General features: G+C 36.1%; 2 protein-coding genes and 1 pseudogene across 2 annotated transcripts; 1 reads left to right on the top strand and 2 right to left on the bottom strand.

Annotated features, from left to right (window-relative positions):
• Positions 1-1928: 1928 nt before the first annotated feature.
• Positions 1929-4346, bottom strand: LOC106333404 (ankyrin repeat-containing protein At5g02620). The gene is made up of 4 exons (XM_013771854.1): positions 4237-4346; positions 3747-4143; positions 3020-3432; positions 1929-2928 (listed from the first exon to the last, which is right to left on the bottom strand). The coding sequence occupies exons 2-4, from the start codon at positions 4108-4110 to the stop codon at positions 2065-2067; spliced, it is 1641 nt and encodes a 546-aa protein (XP_013627308.1). The 5' UTR covers positions 4111-4143; positions 4237-4346; the 3' UTR covers positions 1929-2064.
• A 5034-nt stretch (positions 4347-9380) lies between these two features.
• On the top strand, positions 9381-14692 carry LOC106334646 (annotated as a pseudogene).
• Positions 14693-15006: 314 nt separating this feature from the next.
• LOC106334644 (pumilio homolog 18-like) lies at positions 15007-16697 on the bottom strand. The gene is made up of 3 exons (XM_013772964.1): positions 16378-16697; positions 15369-16022; positions 15007-15034 (listed from the first exon to the last, which is right to left on the bottom strand). The coding sequence occupies exons 1-3, from the start codon at positions 16695-16697 to the stop codon at positions 15007-15009; spliced, it is 1002 nt and encodes a 333-aa protein (XP_013628418.1).

Here is a 16697-nt window from a genome sequence, read left to right as displayed (position 1 = left end):
AAAAATTACAAAGTAGAACCACAAGCTGGTGTGTTAAACCAACTCAATTTCAGGTGATTTCTATTGCTCAAGTACTGTTCATTCAGTTCAGTTATACATTGGATTTTCTTTAACCATTGTCCTCTAGGTTTAACTATTAATCAACAAAGTAGCTGATTTATCTATTTCCCATTATATTCAAAAGATATATCAATAACACTATGCTATATGTTTACACCCGTTGGAACTTGATTTTTAGAGTTTAATATTGTTACTAAAATATTAGATTAAAATGATGATGATGTTACAAAATTTATTATTTCCCATTATCAAAACATGGTTTATATATATAAATTAAAGAATAAAATAATAGCACGTTAGCTATACTTAGAAAAAGGTTGAGGTCATTCACTTATCAACTAGCTAATTTAGAAATTGCATCAATCATGTTTCAAATGGAAGTTATTTCTTAAAAACCTTGTATCTAACATTTTGTATAACAAACATGACTAGTGGCTATCGAACACCGTCGTGGAGTGGCCAATCATCCATGACCTTTTACCTTTCACAGAGTTGTTTGAATGCGATTTCTCATATTAGGGGATCCACGATTTCTTCTACAACTATCTTGTAGAAGATGAGGATGAAACATACCAAATTGACTTCATCGGATATTGGTTTTTTAGATGCTTATTCTATTTTCTTTGATAAAGACCTGAAAGTTTTGTAACAAAAGAAAATATTTACCATAGAGAAAGAAGAGTATAATTTTTAATGTTGACACTAATGATAAACAACAAAACTTTCATGGATTAATATCCGTTGGTTACTTCATTTAAATATAAAAATCAACAACTTTTGTCATTAATGAATCATTTGAAAGTAAAATCAACTATTTTCTTTTCAATTTGGCGAATAAACTCAGAATGTATCACTCAAATTAATATTAAAATGATGTAATAAACCTAAACCAAATATTTTCAAGAGAACATATACCTTTCTATTTCTCCATTTAGACGAGATGAGGTCTACAATAATGCAAACACATCTTTACTGATGAGAAATGATTCATAGACAATGAAAAAGTTGTTGACAAAAGAAGTTTATGCTTAAATAAAATGACATCTTTCTTGTTCCAAATCATCAAGTATGCCAAATACGGCCATATAAAGTGGTAAGTATCAACAGAGAAATAACTTTGCTTACAAATCTAGATGAGCTGCACAGCCTTTGTTCAAAAAGAGTTATAAGAGCCAAAAGTCAGCTTCTTTGTCACATTTTTAGCATTTTGACTATTTAGATAATGTTTTTGAAAAATTAACTTTCACAATTATATTTAGGATAAAGATACGCTGACATATATTCGTCAAATCGCTGTAAACTAACTCATTTCATGTGAATTTTGTTTGTTGATGTATATGATTATTTCATTCATATCAGTGATACTTACTATTCTCTGTAACCATTTCAATCTAGTTTTATTATCATTATCTTCAAATTATATAGGTAAGTAAGTAGCTATACTATTTTGTATTACACCGTGTTCAAACCTGATTTTGGAACTAGATGTTTGCTACTAAAATATTAATATTAAATTTTTTTGGTGTTGATACAAATTTTATTAATTTTCCAAGATCAATATATGGTTTAGTTGAATATGTAAGTTTGTGTTAGACAAGTGTATATAGTTACAGTTTTTTACAAGTGGTTTAGCATATCACAAAATAAAATTATAATACATTAACAAAAATTGTCGACACAAGCTAATTTCTAAAAGTTATTTTGGAAAGCGGGTGACGCCATTCACTTATCAACTAGCAAATATAATAAAATTGCATCAAAAACATGTTTCGATTGAAATATATTTTTACTTTTAAAATTTTTAAACTATTTCTTTAAAATGTTATATCATTGACATGTTCTGTTTAGAATAAGAAGACTTTGATTTTAAATGTTAACACTAGTAATGATGACCACGAAACCAAATAACACAAACAAAGATTTCAAGAAATAACCTCGTTATTTATTCCACACGGTATCAAGATCGAGACGTTAACTCAACACATACTCTTTGTCTCTTGATCACTAAATAGCATACATTCTCTTTGTCAAAATCCCAGAAAAATCCATCAATCCTGATTGTCTCGTTCTTGCCATTGACTCTCTCCTCGCGCTTCTTACATTCGAAGCCTCAATCCTATGCCTAATGACCCAATAACACATAGTCCCAAGTGTCGTGAGCATTATCGTCGCACCAAACACCGTTACTCCAACCGCTAGCCACCTCTCGTCCTCACCAACGACCACAAACGCCAATGCCAAAAACGCTACTGATATCAAAACGCAAGCTAGCCACATCAGCTTATTTATGATAGCCATCATATTCTTTTTCGCCTTGTGCTCAATAGCAACCACCGATGTTTGAACCACGACAACCCCTAAAGATATAAAAAGAGCGATGGAATCAAATATAAAGAAAATCGCAAACGCTGGATTATCCGCGATGTTAGCTTCTCCAAGAGATTGTCCCGGAGTGAGGGAACTCCGTTCGTCAGCGTATTGTCCCGGCACGGTGAAAATAGCGGCAAACGCGACCGTGGCGATTAGAACGGCGACGACTGTGGTGGAGTTAATGGCATTGTCTAGACCCTCGACGTGCATTTTGTTTATGCGTTTGGCGATTCCTTGAACGCGTTTCCTTGTCTCTCTTGCGTGTTCTAGCTGGTCGTGAACCTCGTGTTTGATGTCGCTCACAGTTTGTTTGAGCTCACGCGCCGGGTTTGGGCGAGTAGTGTTGTTGATGGATTTAGCTGAGGGAACGCCGCGGGTTTTGAGAACCGCGGCTAGCTGGGGGTGGCCGGTTTTCTCGGCCGTGTCGAGTGGCGTTTCACCGGCTCTGTTTATCGCTTTTGTGCTTGTCTCGTTGTTCTCTAGAAGCAATTCCACTATCTACAAATGACATTAATTAAAATCTCAATAAATTATATTATTACAATAACACAAATCATTAACACATGTTAACATGCAAGAACGTACGTACCTTAGTGCGACCTTTCCTAGTAGCAACATGTAACGCAGTGTTCCCTTTAGAATCAACCATATTCAACGAGGACCGATGCCCTTTCATTAGCTCAACGACAACATCAAGGCTTTGTCCTTTCACCGCCATGTGAAGTGCCGTCTGACCTTTTTTATCGGTCCTTGTCGCTGTGTCTGGCTCAACAGCCACTATAGCTTTCACTACTTCCGCGTGACCGTTCCTTGCCGCTGAGTGTAAAGCCGTTTTGCCGTTGCTCTTTGCAATCGCCGCTAGGCTACTCCCTGCGGCTTCAAGAAGGTACTCCACTACCTCCACGTGTCCTTGAGCTGCTGCCGTGTGTAGAGCTGTCGTATTTGATAAGTCCACCGTCATTGCTAGCTCCGGATGTTCCTCCATTAGTACTCTCAAAACCTCTATCAACATAAAAAAAGGTTTCAACTTCCATAAAGTAAATATTTAAATAAAATCTTGACCAAAAAAAGATTAAACAAAACAAGTATATTAGATTAGTAGTAGAACAAAACTGTCAAAGATTAAATAGCAAAAACACGTTGGTTAAATAGAGGTTCAACATAATGATCATAAAAACGTTACAAACTAGTATTGTTAGCTTAATAAATGATTTTTTTTTTGTGGTTACATTTTTGTATACATTCATTATGAATACATTGAAAAGTGTAACTATAATGAATAACGTTTTCAGAATGTGAAAACCAAAATTGCATACCTAATTCGCCTTGTTTAGCAGCAATGTGGAAAGGATCAAACCCATTTCTAGCTTTGGTCTCTGCATCATCTAAATCATAATACTTAATGAGCTCTGCAACCACCTCGGCGTCTCCATACTCTGCCGCCACATAAAGCGCGGTCTCACCGCATTGGTTCTGTTTCTGCAACAACTCTCTTAGTTCCTCCTCTGATTCAATATGATCACTCAGAATCTTCTTCACCGCAGAGAAATCTCCGCGTCTTACAGCGGAGTGGAGCGGCGAATCTTCACGTTTTCCGGTAAATTGCTTCGACATTGTCTTCTTAACAACGGTTGGCTTCGCAGCCACCGGTGTTGATGTCGACGTTGATGCTTCCTCCATTAGATAAATAGATTCAATACCAACAAAAGATTCCTAGATCAAATGGGATCAAGAACCTAATTATAAACTGAAACATTCAAACATATGTGGATCTATACGTAATATCTAACAACGGGTAAAGCTTACTTGCGCAAGAAGTCTTCGCGTGGTTTCATATGATCAAAAGCTAAGACCTTTCACAACATGACTCGTACAGTTGCAGAAACATGGATCGGATCCAATTGATTTGAATCCAATGAAATTAAAAGATCTAATGAAATTCCAAAGGTACGAACTTTTCTGTTCTGTTTTCTTTTTTTTCCTCTCTCCCTTAGCTTCTCTCCTATATTAAGAAAGCTTGATAACAGAAACATTAAGGCAACAAAAAATCTTAAACATTACAGATGGCATTCTCAAAAGCCACACGCTGATTTCATCTCAGATCGTTAGAAGTAGTTGCAAAATCATCAGTAACACATCCAACTATGTAATATGTTTTTCATTAAAACAAAAAAAAAAGATGTAGCCTCTACAAAATCGCCTTATAACACTTGTTATGTCGAATACCTCCTCGTCACCGGGGCACACTCTGGGACCTTATAAGCTGCAACGTCACGAACCATCCACTCCACAGAGCGCATTTCAGGCCATGCAAGTATACCTGTGGTCCACAACTCATATCCACCTCCACTACTGGAACGATCAAACAATTGAATCTATAGGGGCTGAGTTGGGACTCATTAAGGACAGAGACGTGGATAACGATAGAATCCGCATAAATGGTCTCCAACCTTTGGAAATGAAGGTGGAAATTAGCCTTCCATCAGTACAAGAAGATAGATAAACACTGTTTCAGATGTGAGGTCTATCTCATGAAATGTCACAAAAATCTTACAATTTTTAGCGATGATGTTGTGATTAAAAAGAATTGAAGTCAAACTATGAATATGCCTATACTTTATATACGGTTGAGTAATTTTGGTAACTGATTATCGGTTCACTTAGTTTCTTATTAAAATAATTAAAATTTTCCATTAGAAATCTCCATGTTTCTATAAGGTGAAATTTTCAAAATTGTATTAGCAAGATGATCTGAGTTTGATTTGTTATATATAATAAGAGTATTAGCAAGATGATCTGAGAGATGAAGACAACAAGTTCCTGATAATTATTTAATGTTTTAAAAAAGAGAAAGTGGAGTGGAACAGTGAGGATCGGTTAGGTGCAGACAACTTTTAAAAGCATCTTTATCCGGGTTCTTTCGTAAGGTTCTTGGTGCATGAACCTCTACAAAACCCTTAAGGATCGGTTACAAAAACTATTAATTAAGAACTGATTTTAGTGAGTTTCTTACACTATTCGCGGGCTCCACTGACTCGTGACGATCCGCGATTGGTTTGCTTTTTAATTTTTTTTTAGACAAAAAAACCTAAGAAACCCATTTGGGTTCTTAGGGATAAAAATGCTCTAAGAGCTGAGATGGATCTGCACGGTTTCATAAGAATTTTTTTTTTGATTTTTTTTTATCTGATAAAAAAAAAATTAAAAGGCGAACCAATCGCGAACCGTCACGTGTTAGTGGAAGCCCGCAAACAGTGTAAGAAACAAGTGAATGTCGGTCTTTATATCACAACTTTAGGAACCCGGTTTTTAAAAATTAGTGGAACCCACTAAATATTCTATTAGTTTTTGCTAAGACCCTATTGCTAAGACCCTACCGTTAATGATGGTCTAAGAATCTTTTAGCATACTCTAGTGCCATTTGTATCTCTTTCATTGGTTCATTTTTTTATGTTTTAATTTATAAAATAATTATATTACTTTTGATAGTATTAGCTAGATATTTAATGGGAACATACTGTCGATAATGTTGCTCATTAGCAGTGGGAATTTCTAACCCAGTTTCTATACAACAAAATAGCAAGAAAAAGTCAAAAAAATATGAGAGAAACATAAAATGTGAGGTAAGAGCACGTTTATCGGAGATTATAAGGGAGATTTTAACGCGTGGATCTCACCCGAAAGGCAAAAATCGGTAACAAAAGATATGAAATAAGGATTGATAATCCGTGGGTTATTGCATTTTTCGCAGGTCCCAACGACACGTGGCGGTTCGTGATTGGCTCGTTTTTTAATTTAAAAAAAAAAAAATCAGATAAGACAAAAAAATAATAAAAAATTTAGAAACTCATTTTGGGTTTCACCCGATAAACATGGTGTCCGTGGGAAGAAAAAAAATTGAGTGACTTTGGTTCGATGTGTTAATATCTTAGTGGTCTATGGTTTTTACAAATAAAATGTAATTAAAATTTTAATTGATTATAGTAGAATGTTGTTGAGGTACTCTAGAAGGTATCACCCACTAATGGTGCTCTTAAATTATCGGCACACCTAGATTTTTATTAAAATAATTATAAATTTCTTTAGACGTCTTCATGTTTTAAGGTTTAATTTGCAAAGTTAGTACATCAAGATAGTCGACAAAAAAAATAGTACATCAAGATAATTTGGGTTTGATTTGTTATACAGAATACGAATATCACAAAAATCTTACAATTTTTAGTGATGATATTGTGATTAAAAAAACTGAAGTCAAACTATGAATATGTTTATACTTTATATGCGATTGAGTAATTTTTGGTAACTAGTTATCGGTTCATTCAATCTTTATAAAAATATTTAAAATTTTCCATTAGACATTTCCATGATATTATAAAGTGAAATTTGCAAAGTCGGTACTAACAAGAAGATATAGGTTTGATCTGTTATAAAAATATGAATACTGATGAAATGTCACATTCTGCCGCGGAATGTGGAACATTACCGTACAATTCATCCAAATTTGTTAAAGAGGTCATCGGTTTAGCAGGATCTGTAGGGTGAGCTCGAGTTTTGAGTCCTAGTTGTCTGGCTTTTGCAATTTTTTTCTACTTTCTGGCGTTAACTTTTATGACTAATTTATCTCATATTCTTTTTCCTAGACCAACATGAGTGGCCACAGAGAGAACAATTATCCACTATTCATATTCGTATTACATCGCAATGCTTCCACCATTGGTGTTGAATCGCCACAAGAACTCTTCAGGTGATTCCACTTCCTTCTTTTTGGCTTATCTAAGCGTGAGTGAATGAACAAAATGATGATTCACAAGTGGTGGTATCAGTGTCAGATATAATTTGAACAAAATTATGTTTTTGTATACATTTTTGATCTTTGTCATGTGGATATTCACGCGATTTCTATTGGTTTCTGGTCTTTTTTTTGTCACTGTTTATATTTAATTTAACCCTAAGAACGAGAAGACTTTGCTTCCTCTTTGATTGTGTCTTTTTTTTGGCTAGCAGCTTCCATGATCTCATCATCAGTCTTAAGAACATGATGTGTGTTGGTGAGCAACATATAAGATACAACTAATGAAAGTCATGTGTTTTCTTAACATTTGAGTAGTTTAAATGTTATTTGAGAAAGTTTTATATCAAGTGAGAATCTTAGAGCATCATTAGCAATTAGCAATGCATCTCTACAAAAGAGTCTCTCAATATTATTATGTCAATATTTAAAATAGTTTAGTTATATAATTTAAATTGAATGATTAAAAATAATTAAATCAATTTTAAAAGGACATATATTGTAATGGTTAAAAAATGTCATTAGACATCTTTATGATTTTTACTAGCAAGATGATCTAATTTTATTTGTTATATACAGAAACTGATATTGATGAAATTGTCACAAAAATCTGATAATTTTTAGCGATGATGTTGTCATTCATCTTATATATTAAAACAGAAGTCACAACCTTAATTCATGTGTGATTTTTTAGAAAATAGACCTAATAGACATATTCCTAGAAAGTCATGTTACATTTAATATCTAATTTTATCATTTAAATTTTAGGCCTACCAGAAATGTTTATTGGGCTATCAATAATTGGATTTATATCTTATATATTAAAACAGAAGTCACAACCTTGATTCATGTGTGATTTTTTAAAAAATGGACCTAATGGACATATTCCTAGAAAGTCATGTTACATTTAATATCTAATTTTATCATTTAAATTTTGGGCATACCAACAATTTTTATTGGACTATCAATAATTGGATTTAAACAATAGATAATCCATTAGATTTATAGATAGTATAAATTAAATAGATATAATTTAATGTTGTAATACTATACCTCTATATGCTAAATATTTAAATATTTGTCGATGTTAACTTTTAAAATTATAAAGATTTTTTTTAAATAACAAAAATTATATTATCTAACAATGATTAATCTTTAGTACCTTAAACCAATGAAAACAAATTTTAAACTATTAAAAATTAAACAAAAACTAAATGTTTAATTATTTACTCGATAATATAAATCTATGAAGCGAAAAGTTTAATTTTTTAAAAACATTCAAAATTTGTGAAATGTTACAATATCTTCGAATATGACAATAAATTAATATTTTACTAATCTTTATATATATAGTTACGATTTTAATAATGAAATAATAATCCGAAAATATATATATAGAAGAAGATACAAACACATGTGAAAGTTTGAAACAATTTATTCAATGAAAAAAATATACAGTAAACTTATTATGTTTTAAAAATTAATAGACATATATATATATATATATATTATAATATATACTAATTTAAAATTGGAAACAAAATATTTATATAAAAATATATGAAAACAAAAATTCGCGCGGTTTCGCGTATCGAAATCTAGTTAAAAATAATTAAAGTCAAAACTATGACTATTTGCTATACTTTATATGAGGTAACTTTTGGCAACAACATAAAATTTCCAAGACCAGAAGATTCTTTTTAATTTTTGGTAACAACATAAAATAAAACCCCTAAACCCGGTTGAAATCTACCGGTCTACAAAATTCAAACCGGTATGAATATATAGTATTCTCTCCGTTTCAAAATGATATATGTTTTAGAAGAAAAAAATTGTTTCTAAAACATACATATTTTACATTTTTGATGTAATAATGATAAATTGTAAACTTTGAAAACATTAATTGTGGGTTACTGAACTTTGATTTGTTAAAAATTATGAATAATATTTAATCAGGAAAATAGTATATTTTATAATCAAAATTTTTGTGTTTATTTTAGCATGTGTGAAAACTCCGAAACATTTATTATATTGAAACAGATACAGTAATAAAATTGGCAATCAAAGGGGAAATTTGAAAAGTTTTTCTTAAACTCTTTTTTTTTTTAATTTATTTAACGAAGACAGCAACGTGGATCTGGCAGAGAAATCAAGGGTTAAAAAAAGGCGAAATCTCACATCACAAAATCACAGCCATCCAATCTCTCTCTGTTTCGCTCGCAAATCTCCAGCTTCGCTTTCCTCCTCATCTCACAAATCTTCTTTTCCCTCTGCAAAATCTCCAATCGAATCTTTCTCAATTCGTATGTTTCTCTCGTTCAATCTCTTTCTCTCGTGGTGTTTGAATCTTCAAAACCCTAGTTCTGGGTTTTTGATTGGATCATCGTTTTTTATTGATTTGGATCGTAAGATTGTGATTGAGATTTTGGATTGGTTCATATGTTTTGTCTGTGATTATATCCGAACGATGTAAATTGAATCGGCACGGTGCGTGCGCAGATCGATTCCTAGGAGCTCTTCATCGTAGATTCCTTCTTCTTTTTTTTAAATTCTTAGTATCGATCTGAAAGTTTGAATATTTAGAGTTAATTAGCTTTGAAGTAAACATAGAATATAATAGACTCTTAGGTTTTGATTGGGGATATGCTGAATTTGCATTGAATTTAGGTTTTCGAATTTTTGTTGTAGGCCAGCATGAGTGACCAAGGAGAGAAGACTTGCCCACTATGTGCTGAAGAGATGGATCTCACTGATCAGCAATTGAAGCCTTGCAAATGTGGCTATCAGGTCTTCCCATCTTCTGTTTCTTTACATGTTGTTACTTCTTATTGCAATGTTAAATAGCAATAATCAGCATAACCTTTTCGCTTTTATCTCAAAGTTTCTTCTGCAATTTATCTGTGAAGCATGAAAAATAGAATATATGTGATGAGAAATGACTCAGTGGAACCTTTTCACGTCTCTTTCTGGCCTCATTGACCAATGATGTTTGCTCTGTTAATACAGATTTGTGTTTGGTGCTGGCATCACATAGTAGACATGGCAGAGAAAGATCAGATAGAAGGGCGTTGTCCTGCTTGTCGCACTCCATATGACAAAGAAAAGATTGTAGGGATGACTGTTGACTGCGACAGGTTGTTGTAATACTTGATCTTCTTGACGAAAGTAATATTTTCTGGGATAATCTTTCTTTATGCTCTCTTTTGCTGATTTGCTTTTAATGGCCTGTTGTCAGTCTGGCCTTTGAAACCAACATGGAGCGCAAGAAGACTCAAAAGTCAAGATCAAAACCTTCTGAAGGGAGAAAGCAACTCACTAGTGTGCGCGTCATCCAAAGGAATCTTGTTTACATTGTTGGGTTGCCCCTTAATCTAGCAGATGAAGATGTATGAGAACTCTTATCTACACTACACCCTTTTTATCATTTCTTTGTTATGTGACTAGGCTCCATTTTCCTTGCAGCTACTCTATCATAAAGAATATTTCGGTCAGTATGGAAAAGTTCTCAAGGTTTCCATGTCCCGAACATCATCTGGTGCCATCCAACAACTATTCCCAAATGATACATGCAGTGTGTGCGTTTCTGATTTTTCCTTTTATCATGAAGTTCATTGAGTTTTTTCTTCTCATTATTGTACTCATCTCATAATATTTCTTATTATTCAGATATATTACTTATGCAAAAGAGGAAGAGGCTGTCCGTTGCATCCAGGCCGTTCATGGGTTTATCTTGGATGGGAAATCACTGAAGTAAGTTTTGACTCGCTTCCTTTTTTTGTTTGAAACTATGTATTTGGTGTTTTTAGTTTGTGCAGGGATTGTGGTAATGTTGTTGTCTAGGGGATCTTTGGCCATATAGGCCGATCTCCTGGTTGTGATGTTGATACTATTGTTCTACCTTCTGACCCCCTAAGTTTTTCTTTTGGTTACCTCTTTTCAGATAAAAAATTGAGATTGATGTCTTTGTAATGATTAATTGCATGTTTTTGTTTCTAGGCGTGTGTTAATCCTGATTGTCTCTATCTGCACGAGGTCGGTTCACAAGAGGATAGTTTCACAAAAGATGAGGCCATATATTCCCATACAAGGTACGTTTATCGTCTTAACCTTTATAATTCCCTCTTGCGTTCATGATTGTTCGCTTTCTTGGATCCATTGCCTTTCTAGTATATATGTAATATGATGGCTGGTCTAGTATTTTTCGATGATTTGTTAATAATTTTGAAGGAGTAGAGTTCAGCAAATCACCGGAGCAACAAACATTCTGCATCAACGTTCAGGAAGCATGCTACCTCCACCACTAGATGATTTCTGCAGTGACAGTTCTGCTAAACCAATTGCAAAAGTCCCTTCAAGTGTAAGTTCAGTTAAATCTCAGCCTTCTAGTGACATTATGTGCAATTTAGATTGATTACGCACCATTTCGTAGGAGCTTTAGTCACCAAATACTCTCCCAAGCCTCAAACAACCACCCAAAAACCAACCACAAAAAAATTACAAATCGGAAGGCTTTCATATTTGTTAATCCTAGATGCTTACTAACTTTTCAGTTTACTAAGCTTACTATTTTCATTTCTCCTTTTTTTTATATGAGCAGAATGCAGCAAGTGTTGCCAGGTATTCTCCACCTAGTGGGAGTGGGAGCTCTAGCAAATCGACTGCTCTTCCTGCTGCAGCGTCATGGTGAGTGTTCACTAGCTGCTTCTTAGGCTATGTATTTTGATTGATCAATATAATAACATAGCGATATCTGTTGCAGGGGGACACATAATGCAAACCAGCAGTCTTTAGCAACTTCGGTTACCTCAAATGGATCTTCTGATATACAAAGAACGACCCCAGTAAATGGAACCTTGGCCTTTTCTGCTGTTGTTGCAAACGCAGCTCATGGGCCTGTATCCCCTAGTAACATTCTTAAAAGACCATTAGGCAAAGAAGAAAATCAAAAAGCTGTTGACAAAAGCAAACTTAGGGTTTTGAAGCCTTTGCAGCATAATGTTGTGGTTGGTTCTGGGTCCAAGAGAACCACCTCACCTGATAGAGATTCTCCTAGCAATCGGTTATCCAGTTCAACAGACTCTTCCTACGATGGCAGAGACATTGACAAGCCTTCAGCTGTTGTGAACTCGTCTGACGATTCAGAGGATGGTGTAGAAGATGACCCTACTGTAGGCAATTTGTCTCTTGGTGTTTCACAAATGGAGATAACTACAGATTCCAGAGATGACCGTCCTGATATTGTGACTGGTAGTGAGTGTGATCAAGATTCTAATAGACAATCTGATCATGAAGTATCAAAGTTGCCAGAGCTAGAGCAATGTAAGATGAATAGCTCTGTAAACACTGATGAAAAAGCTATTCCATCAGAGACTGGGGTTCCCTGCACAAGACCAGAGTGGGATTGGAGATTAGATTTGCAATCCCAGATGCAAGTTAGCTCAAAATTGGATGTGGAGGATATGTCATCACTAGATAGACAAAGGCATCACCATGAAGAGGATGTTACCAACTCGCTGTTTTTGTCTAATTCTTCAAGTTCCATTTTGGATTCAAATCATCTGGCTTCTCGTTCTTCCCTACCTTGTGAACCGTCAGGTGTAAACGGTTCAGACTTGAGGTTCCCTTCGGATCAAGGCAGCAGCGATAGGTTGCATCTTCCAAATGGGTTTGGTGAGCAATCCATGTTCAGTGTGGAGCACTCTCTGTTTGCTAATGAAGGCAGGAACAAAGTTAGCAGTGCAGAGGATGAAGTAATCTCAAACATTTTGTCACTCGACTTTGATCCTTGGGATGAATCCTTAACTTCATCCCACAATTTGGCTGAGTTACTAGGTAGAGTTGATCAGCGATCCAGTCCTCTAAAACCGTCAAATCTCCTGAAGCAACAAAACAGCCAGTCCAGATTTTCTTTTGCACAAGAATCTAGTAATCAAGCATATGACAGAGACAACCATAGCATTTATGGGCAGTTTTCAAGAGAACAGCCTCTTCCAGAGTCTGTAGTTAGCCGAGATATTTATCGGGATAATCTCGGGAGTCTTAATGGATTTGCTTCAAACTATTCTGGTGGATTGGAATATGTTACTGCTAGTCCTTTGTTCTCATCCTACAAGACTCCTGGTTAGTATTTATAGTTGATGAGTTTCCGTTGTTTCTTGTTTGGATTGAATCCTTTTTCTGATATATTGCCGATTTGTTTCTCCGTTGTCTTGTTGCAGTTACACGACCCCCAGTTTCTGCTCCTCCAGGATTTTCTGCGCCCAGCAGGTTACCTCCTCCTGGCTTCTCTTCACATGAAAGAATGGGCCTATCTTCAGATACTGCACCAGGTAGTTCTTTACCTCTGTTTTATGGTAGCTTAGTGTGCGGCTGATGCTACATATACAGACTAAAACTCTCATGCTTCCTTGTATCTTAGGAACTCGTTTTCTTGACTCTGCTGCCATGTTGAGGAATGCATATCAAGTACCACCTCCAGTTGGGAATTCGATTGGTGCAAGTGATATAGAGTTTGCGGATCCTGCAATTCTAGCTGTTGGAAGAGGGATGATAAATGCAGACTTGGATATGAGCTCGGGTTTCTCATCACAAATGAATTCCTTTGGGAATGAGACAGGACTCCAAATGTTGAGACAGCAGTCTCTGTCTGCTGCACAACAACAAGTCAATGGGTTTCATCATGATCTCAGGAACTCATCTCCTTCACCTATCGATCCTTACAGATTTAACTCGAGGCTAATGGATCAACAGGCACAGGGAAGTAGCTTATCTCTTTTCTCACAGCACCCAAGACAACAACAACCATCTGCAAATCAAGCCTTGTTCAATGGTCACTGGGATAAGTGGAATGAAGGCCAAAATTTGAACTCTCTGGGCATGGCCGAGCTACTTAGGAATGAACGGCTGGGATTCAATGGGAGCCTATACAACAATGGATATGAAGAACCGAAATTCCGTATCCCAAGTCCCGGGGATGTGTATAATAGAACATATGGGATGTAATTCTGGCATGAAGAGAGGTATTCTACTTTGTTGGATTTGCTCGGGTTGGTCCCAAGTTTTACTGGAAGAATCATCAGAAACTGCTTCCAGTGCTGCGCAGAGTGAAGATGCATGGCCCCAACATAGTTTCACCAAGAGCATTTTTGAACTCTAAAGGTATTCAAACTTTTATCTTATAAAGTGTTAGGTTGGTTTATCCACTGTATATATGACCGGTGATAATTATGTTTTCTCTATTGCAGGAGCTGAAGATGTTATGTTTGGTTGCCTTGTTGATGCATGTAAATGTAAGTCCACTGGTAACTGAGGTAGAAGTTGTGTCTTCTTATTTGATTTCTTATTCAAAACTGTAATTCAATTTAGTTCTACAGAAAATAAAGTTTTTTTTTCTAAAACATAATTTTATACAAAAACAAATTGTTATAGCAAAAACATATATATAAAAAGAAATTGAAATATTACTGTTGAAGTATATTTATGCCCGTCTTTCCTACAAATTTATCATGAATAGTTCTGAAAATTGTATAATGTTTGAATTACTGCCTGCAATCGTTGTACAAAAAAATCCACACTGTTTGAATTAAATCAGGATCCTTGGACAAAAAAATCAATAACAATCTACTTTAAACCAGAATTCAGTAATCAACCATACAACATTCGAAAACTTTTAATTTGAGCATCTTGTATCCAATATGTTTGCAATGTTGCTTCCGTGAGACCTACGCTAAAGGTGGCGAAAGGGCATCAGAGGTAGAAGTTGTGTGGCCACCTCTTTATTTGTTTTCTTATTCAAAACTGTAATTCATTTTAGTTCTGTAGACAATAAAGGTTTTTTTAAAACATAATTTTATACAAAATCAAATTGTTATAGCAAAATCATTTAGAAAAAAAATCTAAATATTACTATCTATCATTTATGGCCGTCTTTCCTACAAATTTATCAAGAATAGTTCTGAATATTGTATAAATGTCAGAATTACTGCATGTAATCGTTATCTTTCATCACTTTTGATTTCACGAATAAAAAAGTCTACTTTGAATTAAATCTGGATCCTTGTACAAAAGATCAAACCAAAGGCAAACTTCTTTTAACAAGAATTCATCAGAATCAACCATAGAACAATATGAGAACTTTTAATTTGAACACCTATTAGCTTTGGAACATGACTCCAAGACGTTGGCAATGTTGCTTCCGTGAGACCTAAGCAAAAGGTGGCGAAGAGGCATCAGCTTCTGCACCAGATCCCAAAACAAATCAACCCTATTCATCTCCTGCGTGACATTCAGTGCCTTGAGCACCACGAAATTCCCAAACTCACTCCTCGCCAGCCTCATCAACCTATCTCCATCGCACTTCAAAAGCTCCACAACCACCATACCCATCGACACCTCAGCCTCCAAGAGCTTCTCCACGATGTAGCTTCCGTACTTCTTAAACGACAGATCAACACAATGGCCACGAAGACTAACCGCCACGTGGTACGTGCAACGCAAGTCATACAGTTTAAGCACGTGTATTTGGACCACAAAGTTCCCCCAAGGATCGTTGCTTAGGAAGAGAGCGTCGCGCGCAACTACGTCTAGTAACCGGTTCCTGTAGAGAGGATCATCCGCGTCGGTTAAAACCTCGTTGAGCGCGATGCAGCCGTGTTGTTTACGCGCTATGTCGAGCGCGTAGTGGAGAACGTACTTGTACATCACATGTTTCTTCACCTGGTCGAAAACGACCGTAGCTCGAATCGCCACGTAGGATGCGTACTTATCAGTCATGATGTCGAAGAAGCGTTGCAGGATCTTTTGTCTGTACCTTCTTACGGGCCCTGAACACGCCTCCCCCTCCCCGCGAGTCGAACCGGTCACCTCCCCTCCCCAAGGAAGATACCACTGGACTACGAGGTCCTGGGTCCATCACATGTTTCTTCACCTGGTCGAAAACGACCGTAGCTCGAATCGCCACGTAGGATGCGTACTTATCAGTCATGATGTCGAAGAAGCGTTGCAGGATAGCACAGTAGAAGAACGCGTCCACGTCAACTGATACTCCGAGGAGCTTCTGCACGCGTCTCGACCCGTACTTGTTTCTGACGACCTCCATGAAGTACTCGGAGTCTGACGTCAGCAATGACGCCATCATCTGAAGCTGACTTTGGTCAAACGTTGCGTAGAAGAACGCGTCCACGTCATCCGATATCCCGAGGAGCTTCTGCACGCGTCTCGATCCGTACTTGTTACTGGCGACCTCCATGAAGTACTCGGAGTCTGACGTCAGCAACGACGCCATCATCTGAAGCTGACTTTGGTCAAACGTTGAGGTCAGATCCTTAAACTGTCCCACGCCTTCACAACTAGTCATTAGGTTAAAGAGCCGTTTTAAGCGCGTATCTGGTACGTCGGAGGCTCGTGGGGCGAATCCTCGAATATGTTGTAAAGCATTAGACATGGTCGACATGGAGAACGGATTGTTGTCGGGTGCCAT

Source organism: Brassica oleracea, chromosome C3 (genome assembly GCF_000695525.1).
Source record: "Brassica oleracea var. oleracea cultivar TO1000 chromosome C3, BOL, whole genome shotgun sequence".
Classification (NCBI taxonomy): domain Eukaryota; kingdom Viridiplantae; phylum Streptophyta; class Magnoliopsida; order Brassicales; family Brassicaceae; genus Brassica; species Brassica oleracea.
This window is presented reverse-complemented; position numbering and strand designations above follow the sequence as displayed.

Bases quoted from the DNA above. Each gene is read 5' to 3' on its own strand.
- LOC106333404 (XM_013771854.1), bottom strand. From the start codon at position 4,110: ATGGAGGAAGCATCAACGTCGACATCAACACCGGTGGCTGCGAAGCCA. The intron at 3,433-3,746 runs GTATGCAATTTT...TTATGTTGATAG, and splicing joins TGCTAAACAAGGCGAATTAG to AGGTTTTGAGAGTACTAATG. The intron at 2,929-3,019 runs GTACGTACGTTC...TGTCATTTGTAG, and splicing joins CTAGGAAAGGTCGCACTAAG to ATAGTGGAATTGCTTCTAGA.
- LOC106334644 (XM_013772964.1), bottom strand. From the start codon at position 16,697: ATGGCACCCGACAACAATCCGTTCTCCATGTCGACCATGTCTAATGCT. The intron at 16,023-16,377 runs GTTTGACCAAAG...AAGAAGGTACAG, and splicing joins GACGCGTTCTTCTACGCAAC to ACAAAAGATCCTGCAACGCT. The intron at 15,035-15,368 runs GTGTTCAAATTA...TATTGTCTACAG, and splicing joins TCATGTTCCAAAGCTAATAG to AACTAAAATGAATTACAGTT.